General features: G+C 37.8%; 2 protein-coding genes across 3 annotated transcripts in view; both read left to right on the top strand.

Annotated features, from left to right (window-relative positions):
- Positions 1-10,357, top strand: part of LOC144636532 (nuclear nucleic acid-binding protein C1D-like) — a 111,549-nt gene that overhangs the window by 24,912 nt on the left and 76,280 nt on the right. The window lies entirely within an intron of this gene.
- Positions 3,373-5,722, top strand: LOC144636511 (putative skeletal organic matrix protein 5). Its single transcript, XM_078495734.1, has 4 exons — positions 3,373-3,673; positions 3,773-3,815; positions 4,569-4,698; positions 5,036-5,722. Exons 3-4 carry the CDS (start codon positions 4,600-4,602, stop codon positions 5,558-5,560), a joined length of 624 nt encoding a protein of 207 aa, XP_078351860.1. The 5' UTR covers positions 3,373-3,673; positions 3,773-3,815; positions 4,569-4,599; the 3' UTR covers positions 5,561-5,722.

Here is a 10,357-nt window from a genome sequence, read left to right as displayed (position 1 = left end):
TCCCTACACGTTTACTTGCACACGCGCTCAGGCTTAAACTACAGGAAAACTCATTCCAATCTTGTGGTAAAAATTACCTACAAAGACACGGAACGGCCATGGGCACTAAAATGGCGGTCGCTTTTAACAACATATTTATAGGCAGGGCAATTCTTAGCCAAAGCGCAATCAAGCCTCTCGCTAAGAAACGACACATCGAAGACATTTTCTCCCTCTGGGACACAAACAGAGTCTGAGGTCTTAGCTCAGTTCATTGAACAAGCAAATAATCAACATCATACAATCAAGTTCACGGCTGAAATTACCGATACAGAATGTACTTTTCTGGCCACCAGTGCTTAAAAAGGCAAAAGACTCTGTGCTTAACATACGCACCCGTCACAAGCCCACTGAAACAGTAAACTTATTACTCCTCGTGTCACCCATCAGGAATTAAGAAAGGTTTTATCAAATGGGAGGCTTTGAGACTACTTAGAACAAAATTCTTTAGAACATTTTAGGAAAACATCAAGCACTTCCAATCGCATCTTATCGAGAGAGGTTACCCAGAGAGCCTAGTCCACCCCCCCCAAGCTGGAAGCAAATACTCATGTATAGAACAACAACCATTGCTCAAGAAAATATTCAAAGTACCTCCCCTTATATCATAGAAAAGAGGAAGGTCTCTTAAAGATTTATTCGTAAGATCAAAACTATGAAAATGGCTATTGCACGTACGCGAGAGTAGTACAGGCCTGTCAATGTATTTTTATCGTATTTATAACATAAATAAGATATTTATTGCATCCAGTGAGACATTAATGCAAGATTTCACTTTTCTGTACGGTATCTCTACCAGAAATACTCAGTTTAGGGATAACAATGTTGATACTTTAAGGGATAAGGGATAACTGTGCTCCGAATTAAAGGGATAAGAGATAACTGAACCCCCCCCCCCCCCCCCTCTCTAACAGGGCCTCACTGGACCATGTCTGATTCACGGGAAAGCGGAAACGGAAAACGAGTACTTTAAAGTGAATTGTCGTGACAAACAAACAGGCCAAGTTCGATATTTTAAGAGGCTTGGGGGTATAAAACAAAAAAAAAATGATTTATTCATCACTCGAAATGATTTCTTGTATTTCCCTAAGAAAGGAAGACAAGTTGAAATTGTAATATATCGAAACTGGCCCATAAATTATGCCTTAACTCTAATGGGAATGGTTACCCCCTATAATTGTTAATTTTGCCTTATTCTTACCCGGCCCGAATTTACAGGGTTGGTTTCTCTACTTTAAAGTATTACATTTTATAATTCATAACGACTGAGGTTAATACTTCCCCTTCTGTTGAGACAGATATAAACCTAAAATCGAAATGCTACATTTAAATGAAATAGAAACCTAGAATATTGCTCGAAATAAGACACAGAACCAAGACATTGAGATTCAACTTAATAATTTATAATGACTATGGACTAGTTGAGCTATATACGTTAATTAATGCGCTACATACAAATATCATAAACAGGAAGACATTGCTACAGCTAAATAAAGTGAATGAATAAACAAATGAATGGATGAGCTCATGAAGATTATATTTAAATATACTGTATATACAAAAACAATTCTTCTTAGTTTTCTTCGTGCCATAAGCTTCCTTAAAAACCTACCTATTAGGTAATAGACTTTTATCCTGTTTTCAAAATAAAACACCGTTGTCATGATAAACATTGAAGAACAAATACAAATGCCAAGTGAACTTTAAATTATCTTTTCTACTGTTAAATTTAAATCATAATGAAGAAAATGCAAGCTTCTGTTTCCGAGCCTGGTGAAAAGTGTCTCATTTGTTCTCACGAAGCATTTTGAGCGCTAATGAAAAGCTCAACATCGTCGCGTACTGAATTCAAATACTCAGCAGCAATAGCAGACGTTCAGGATCCTCAGTGGTAAAGAAAACAACTTGAAGCCGATTAAAGGGAAAAGCGAAGCAAATCCTCAACTGTCTGTACGATCCCTTTCCAAGTCATGATATTGTTCTATAGATCAAGACCTAACGTTGTTTTTAGTATCCAAAATCCTTCTTCATGGAAAATTGCTTCTTTAGTTCAAACCAATGTTAAATTTCGGATCAGAAGTAACGTCGCTAAGTTGTTCAATTCACTCTTCACTGAGACGAGCACGACTAGCCCAAACGTTGTGCAAATTCTTTGTCGCAGTCCTTCATAAACGTTTCCTTGAAATTTCTAGCAAACTGCAATCATGTACGATGATTTTTGGCCGTAAATAATGGTCGAGATGATAACTTTGGGTTAGGTCTGCAGTTTTAACAATTTCAGTAAACACAAATAGAGTTTAGGTATTTATGTTATTTTATTTCTAATGTCAAAATTTAATTGAAGCCGGGAGAAGTAATAATATACTAAAATAAGCGAGGATGGCTACTGCATATTGAGATGGCTTAAAAACGAGAAACGTGACAAAATTGAGCCTTGTTTTTCCAAGAGGCGCCGTTCTTGACGTAGCCCCTTTAAAACCCATGGGATCGACCATAGGAATATCACCAGCCGATGAATTGTTATTTGAAAAGCAAATGCCAGTCTTTGGGCAAAGTGGCGACGGTTCATTGACACAAGCGACATTTAAATGGTTAACGTATTCTTGAAAACGAAGAATAATTGCCTTTTATTGGGTCTCTCTCTGTGTTATGCCACTCATGCAAACGATCTGAAGGACAATTGTCTTTTCCATATTGACTACTTTTCGCGCACGGAGTTTGGTAGTCAGTTTCTGAACTTAAAAAACACACACCAAGAGAGGATAAGAAGGAAATATATACTGTTGAGATTATTTATATTTAAATTAAACTACCGGCCTAAGGAATCTCAATGTAATACTGCTCAAAATAAGATCGCGTGGACTAAGATATTAGATTCCACGTGACATAGTTGTTTTAGGGTTAGTTGATTAGTTGATTTACAGACTAATGCAACTGCTCTGGAGTGTTTGCTTTGTTAATGCACTACAAACAAATATCAAATAAACAAGAAGATATAATCACGACACGTTAAAATTATTGTTATAATGTTAGTTTCCAATAGTGAGTAATTCGTTAAGACACTACTCAACAAGATGCGCTCGTTTTTGAACTCGGTTCGGTTCATTCTGCAGCTATCCTAGCCTGTGTGATTGCGATCGTAACTGCTGATGGTAACAACACTGCACCCGTGTCGAATCCGCTTCCCGCCAAAAAAGGCGACAACAGACAAATTTACATACAAATGCAGCTTTACAGGAGTGTTTGCTTTGTTAATACTCTACAAATAAATATAATATAAACAAAAAGTTAAAATCACGACTCGCTAAAATCTTGTTTTAATGTACAGTTTTAATGAGAAATCCGTAACGAACACAACTCAACAAGATGCGCTCAACTCTGAACGTTCGATTTATTCTGTTGCTATCCTGTGTGATCCCGATTGTAACTGCTGATGGCAACAACACTGCACCCGTGTCGACTCCGCTTCCCGCCAAAAAGGGCGACAACACAATTATCGTCAACGTGAATCAAAATACAGGCAACACTGAGAAGGCCATCAAATCCCTTGAAGCAACCTTGCAGAAAAAATTTCATCAACTTATACAGGCAGTAGTCAACGCCACATCTCGTGAGAATCATATTGTCGAATCTGGTAAGATGACTTTATCGATGATTATGTACTAATTGTTTTATTAACTTCATTTCCCTGTTTTGATTTACACTTAACTTTCCTACATTTTATCTTTTGCAGGTTCGTCGTTTGTGTCATGCAAATAGATTTACGTGGATCAGAAGTAAGTAACCATGATAAATGTGGTTCGGGGAATTCTAAAAAGGGGAAAAAGAGTTCTCTGCTAGCATTGTCTCCTAGCTCTGTTAGCAATTAAAGGAAACTTGTTGCGTAAGAAAAGCTTATGCAATTTGGTTCTTTAGGATTTTCATTTGAAGAGCAATTCCAGTTATCTCGTTATACAACATCACCGTTTCAAGCGTATCAGTCGAAAAACAGCATTTACCATCAGTCGCAGTGATACTATACCACGCAAAGTTTACAAGTAATGCGGATTCGGATTTGAGCGAAAATAGTGGCCTCTCTCTCTCTCGTTGACCGCAGGTAAACTATTCTTTCCGGTTAGATAATCAAACAACCAAATCTAAACAGAACACGTAGCCCAGGATTTGTTGCATTTTCCATTTGTTTCCGATCAATTTCAGTTAACCGTTTAAAGACTGAGAAATTAAAGTTAAATTTATTTATTCGAAGAAGTTACAATACCCCAGGTAAATGATCTTATCAAGTCTTCAGGTTTGAGTGCGGGGTTAAAGTTAAGTATACACGCAATTTTTTCTGTCCTTTAAGTGTCCCTGAGTAGAAAACGTTCAGCTTGTTTCTGTGAAATACGATAAGCATTCTATTAAAATATACCCCCGTTTTGCAGGAATTTGTCTTATATGTATTACCATTTTTAAAGGTGGCGAAGACAGGGCATATCGGAGTGGAGGAGTAGTTTTTTTCTACGCATTTACATGTTTTGTTTTGTAATAAGGTCTCAAGGAAACAAAGCTTACCGACTCCAAATGGACTCTGGGAAGGTCCCTGTTTTCTGTCTCATGACGAGTCTTGGAGCATGCGGTGGTGGTGGATGGACGCTGGTCATGAAAATCGATGGTGCTAAAGTAAATAAAATATAGAGAGCCCAACATAGAATTATACAAAAGTTGTTTTTACCCCGAGTGTACATTTGAAATTAATTGTAAATTGATCATCTCTGCAAAAAGAAGAAACAAAAATTAGTATGTGTCTCCTCGCAAAATGCAATATAGTCGACAGCGACCCGGACCCGGAGAATCGCGTCAGTGAATTGACTCATTTCCCGCTGTCAAGCTAGGAAATTCATCAAGCAGCTCCACATATTCTTGTTTTAGATGACGCAACTTACTGTGTGTAACATTTATGTAGTACGTGTGCACGACTTGATTTTCATGTCACACTTTTTATCCTTATTCCTAATAGACAACCTTTCGTTACGATTCATATCTCTGGAGCAACAAGGTCGACTTCAATCTTCCAGGAGGAAAGACTGGCTTTGACAATCACGAGACCAAGTTACCGAGCTATTGCAACACGCCCTTCTCCAAGATCTGTCTTGGCATGAAGATCGGCCAACAAATCAACTTCATTGTCATCAACAAGCAGGCCAACTCTCTGTACTCACTGATCGCTGACGGGCAATACCGCGCCACCTCACTGGGTCGTAACAAGTGGAAGACGCTGATTGGCTCACATGCCTCCTTGCAGACCAACTGTAACAAGGAAGGTTTTAATGCACTTAGTGGTAATATTGGCAGTGCTAAAGCAAGAATCGATTTTCTTGGCAACCAACAAAACGACTGCAGCAGCTCTGAGTCAAGAATCGAGTTTGGTACGGGAGGGGTTCCTGATGACTCCAACACGTGTGGAAACGCTGCAAGTTCTGCACATTTACCTGATAATGGAGGGAAGAACATCAAAGCCATGGGATACATTTTGGTTCAGTGACATTAATTCCGAAGGAACTGAAAATGTTGTGCTTTTTAGAAAAAAAGGCCATTAGCTTTCTACAAGACTTAATCATAGTATACACTGAAAAAGGCGTGCAATGTCTAAAATTATTCAAGTCTTGTATTAACATGCATGTAGTGTAGTTTAATAAACAAATAAAAAAAATGGTAATACAACGTGCAGACTGAATTGCGTCAACGAAAAACAAAGCAAGAAAATGTATTTCCTTTCTTAACTTTCTCCCTTTATAGCTGTTACATCACGTTTCATTTATTTATTTTCATTTTTTAAAAAATGCTTGTCTGAAAATGAACAGCAGCTAGAGTGCGTGGAAACTGCATTTGGCTTTCAGTTGAAATCTGTTTTATATAATCACTTAAAATAGTTTGAATTAACCCTTTCAGTGCTTAATTTCTCCAAAAACAGGGTTTTTTTCTACCGTTAAACTGAATTTTTGATGCTATGATCCTGAATGTCCCTTAACTTTGCTTAAAAAGCACTTTTCCACAATGCAGCAAGATTTTGATGAAGATTCCATTAAAAAATGTACCAAATGGTACTTTGGTGCATGCGCATAAGGCAAAATTTGGACTTTTTTTTGCGAAATCGTTTCCATTTCTTTTCTTACTCCTTTTCCTTTCGTTTCTCTTGGCTTTGTTATTTCCACTTCTTTTTACTGTATCCGTCCTTCCTTTAGACCAAAAAAGTTTTGATTAAAACATTGGTAAACACTGTCAAGAGGACCTCGATCTTTTACAGGTGTTTTGGCCTTTTTAAGCACCGATTTTGCACTAAAAAGTAATTGACTTTTTCTCGATTAGCTCTGTTAGGATGCGACCGATACGCAAAATGAATAGTTCTTTGAAAAGGTCAAACCTAGCTCTATCAGATGCTTATCACCAAAATCTGCTGACTTTTAAATTGATGACGTCACAAGTGGTTCATTGACTGCTCCTTCAAATGTCGAAAAAAGTCGACTTTAGCACTGAAAGAGTTAATTGTTTGGGATTTATTTTTAATGCTTTGAAATTATTTTATGTCATTATGTGAGTGTTATCATTAGGTTTAAACAGATTAACGTAAAGGTTTATGCTGATAATCAAAACAGTTTGACCTACAATAATACCACAGCTCATAAAATTTTATCAAAATCCACCGTGTATCAACAAACAAATTCTCCTCAGTGGTATTTTTGCCATAAGCATGCCACTATTTGAAAGATTTGATCTTTTTTTAAAGTCGTGGAACCTGTGTTTGCCGTTGAATGTATATCCTTTTTTACGCGCAAATACAAAACTATAATATATAGATTTAGGTAAGCCTAAAAGCGGAGCTCCCCATTTATTTCATTTTCACTGGAGCTTACAATGTTTTCATTCTAGCGAATAAGCGGCCAAAGTACTAATGTTTATGGCAGTTTATAGGTGCGAGACAAATTTAAATAGCCCACGGTTAAACTGAATATCAGCAGTACGACAAAAATAATGATCTTAAAGCGGGGCAAAATCATTACTCATGGCACGAAAAATTACTTTAGAGTACAGTAAATTATCTGCTTTCTAGCAATAGAAAATACTTTCGCGATCCTGTTCTAGTTTCGCAGCAGTTTAGAAGACTCCACAATTTCTATTACATTGATATAGGATATATTCAACATGCATTACAGAGTCTGTCGGATTAGCTTAATCGGTAAGGTGCCAGGAGGTCGTGAGTTCACATACCAGAGGGTCAAGTTTTTTTTCTTTTTTTTTTCTTTACCCCGTAGCAATAAAATGGTTTGTTTATCATATCAACCCGATTTAGCTTTCGAATGCTCCTTCATGTACGATGCTGGCTTTACAGTCGATTACTTTCTACAAGTAATTTTCAGCCACATTTTGTTTCATTGCTTCTTGTTTTTCTTTTCAAACCTCTTTAAATTTTAAAGGCCGCCTTTATACGGCCGCCTTTATACGGCCTTCTTGCTTCACTCTTTCTACCATCAAACTGTGGCCGCCATGTTGCGCAACTCCGTACGTACGTATGTACGCCGTACGTACGCGCCCGCGAACCATGTCGCTATCCATGTTGACCAACTTGAACTTCAAAACAAACCGGGTCGAAAGAAAATCAGAACTTCTTCTCGGCATTTAACGTCATAACCTGTGCAGCTTTCGGGATAATACGTGCCTTGCCGATGCATTCTGTTTTCGTTTCAGTTTTTTCGTTTCGTCTCATCTAGTTCAACAGGCAAGATGTTCACAAGGTACAATCCGTCTTTTTCGTTGCGTTTAGAATGTTACTTTTCTGTGCTTCAAACCCTATCTTTCTATACTTTTCATATGTGTTTTCTAACAGTCCCACACTAGCTAGCTCAGTTCTGAAAGCTGTTTAAAAATGTTCTTGTTTGGTCGGTATTTGTGTTTTCCTTTCTGGTACCAAAAACACGAACTTCATGTTTTTTTTTGTTTTTATATTAGTTTTGTAATATTCTTTTTTAGGATTGTACAATTTATATTCGTTAAATCGCTATTCTGAGGTACTCAATGGGGTTTACCGATAGCTGTAAAACGGCCAACAATTTAGCCGTTTAGGGGTAAAAATTAGAAATTTTAACCGTTAGCCGAAAAATGTGATAACCGTAAAAAAGGTCTGAGTAATTGAAATAAAACAGACTATATCACTTCATCGTCCCAGAATGGTCCTAAGACTTAAAATATGCTTTTCAGTGATGGGAATTAATTTTAAACTGTTAAACACAATGGAAACTAATTTTTAACTTCTGTTAACCGTCATGGAAATAAACTAACATTTATCGATAAAAAGGCAAAATTTTAGTTTACATTAAAAGCCACAACCCCATTGAGACACTCTATTCTGTGTGCCGATAGGAAGACAATGTCAATAGTTTACCTCGCTAAAATCTTAGTTTATTAAGTCCATTATTCTTTATAATTATCATCGTGATATTAAACGAACAGCAGGTGAGAAGCTGCGAGTTGTTTCGCTTACAAAACATAACTGCCGGAACTAGAGGTCAAGGGGGGGGGGGGGGCAGGGGGGCTGTAGCGCACCCCCTTTCCCCACCACATTTCAGTGCCGAAAGTATCGCTAGTGCAGTATAAAATTGGTTTGTCAAAACACAAGTCATTTTATCAGGATCGTGCTTGGCGGGATAGCATGGTGTACGAATTTATGATTGTATTTGACATTACCTGTGGTATCGGCGAGTTTAAAGCGTACAATTTATTCCCGCAGGCGTCTGAAGAACACTCCAAAAAGCACCATGAAACAGGATGATCTGAACTAGTTATGTATTGTTGCAAATAGATTACGGACACAGCGGACACTGTTAAGACATCTTGGGAAATTTGAGGGGAGGAGGGGGGGGGGGGGCGGGGTAATGTGCTTGGGGATGGCTTGGAGTACGATGCCCCCCCCCCCCCCCCCCACGTTTTAAAACGCTTCGCCGCCTCTGCATAAAGTAGTTGGATCAGGTATGGGCACCACAGACGAATCTGCTGTTAAATAAAGCATTTAGTATAAAACTGCTAAAATGGTATAAATCGTTGCAATCTCACACAGGGTCAAACATGTCGCCTCACGAGAATACCTACTCCACTTTACATACTGTCCGACATGTTTTTACAAAACAAGAGTTCCATTATCTTATAATGTGTCAAGAGTTGGAACATTCACCATGTACGGTGTCTAGTTTGATTGCACGTAAACAGCGGTCGAGTATTAACGGAAAAAATAAATATTGTTGTTGGGAATTTACAAGTGTCCGACTTTTTTAATATTATACATGCAAACGCCACTCAAGTTCAACCCCGTGTTAGAACCTCCTTGGGGAGGATATAAACGCAGGTATATACATAGGTTGAAAATTTGCATTTTTATCCATGTTTTCAATTGATAAAGGTAATGGTTACCTAGTTTTTTACAAAAGCTTCCCAATCATAGTAGTGATATCGCTTGTTTTTTTCAAGATAATGCAATGATATCTCCTTTCTTTTTTCCCTGAAATAATTATCCATGTTCCCTTATGCCCGAAACACCTGGGAGCCCCTCAGAAGTGATGTGTCGCACTCGGTAAGGGCTCCGTCATTAGATCAAAAGAGTTTTTTAATAGCTGTGTCCCCAGTTCGAAAGGTATCCTTAGATACCCCGATTTTATTCCTCGTCAAGAACATGTTTTTTTAGAAAATATCATTTGCAAGACTTGAATAGGCTGTAAGAGGCACGGAACTAAAAAAAAGTTCGTGTTATATAATCCGGACATTAGACTTTAAACTAGACCACAATACCGGAACTCCGTTCCCCACTTATCGAACAATCTCAAGAGTTATTTTCCTTCCTGTTTTAAGGCGGAGACAAGTCTCAGTTATCGGCTCTAGAGTCTGCTTTCTCTTTAAGACTGAAAATTGACCACTGCAGACGTTTCCATGGAGGTCATATACCTCAGGCGCACTGCAAAATGTGAACGACTTTGCAGTGTAGACAGACTAACGCTCGAACATTTCACTTAAGTATATACCTGTATTCGGTGTCCAAAGGATTATTTACAGGACTAATGCAGCTGTATTGGAGTGTTTACTTTGTTAATGCGCACTACTAACAAATATCAAATAAACAGGAAGACTTTACCACGACTCAAAAACATTGTTATAATCAACCACTTAAGTCTCCAATGTCAACACACAAATTCTCCTTTGTGATCTTTTCGCATTTAGCGTGACATAAGTTGGGAGAATTTGATCCTTCTTAAATTCTTGTTACTTGTGTAAGTGTTGTTGAATATATATTTGTATG

This window comes from Oculina patagonica, chromosome 13 (assembly GCF_052425735.1).
Source record: "Oculina patagonica isolate OP01 chromosome 13, crgOcupat, whole genome shotgun sequence".
Classification (NCBI taxonomy): Eukaryota; Metazoa; Cnidaria; class Anthozoa; order Scleractinia; family Oculinidae; genus Oculina; species Oculina patagonica.
The sequence above is the reverse complement of the archived record's forward strand: the minus strand, read 5'-3'. Positions and strand labels throughout refer to the sequence as shown.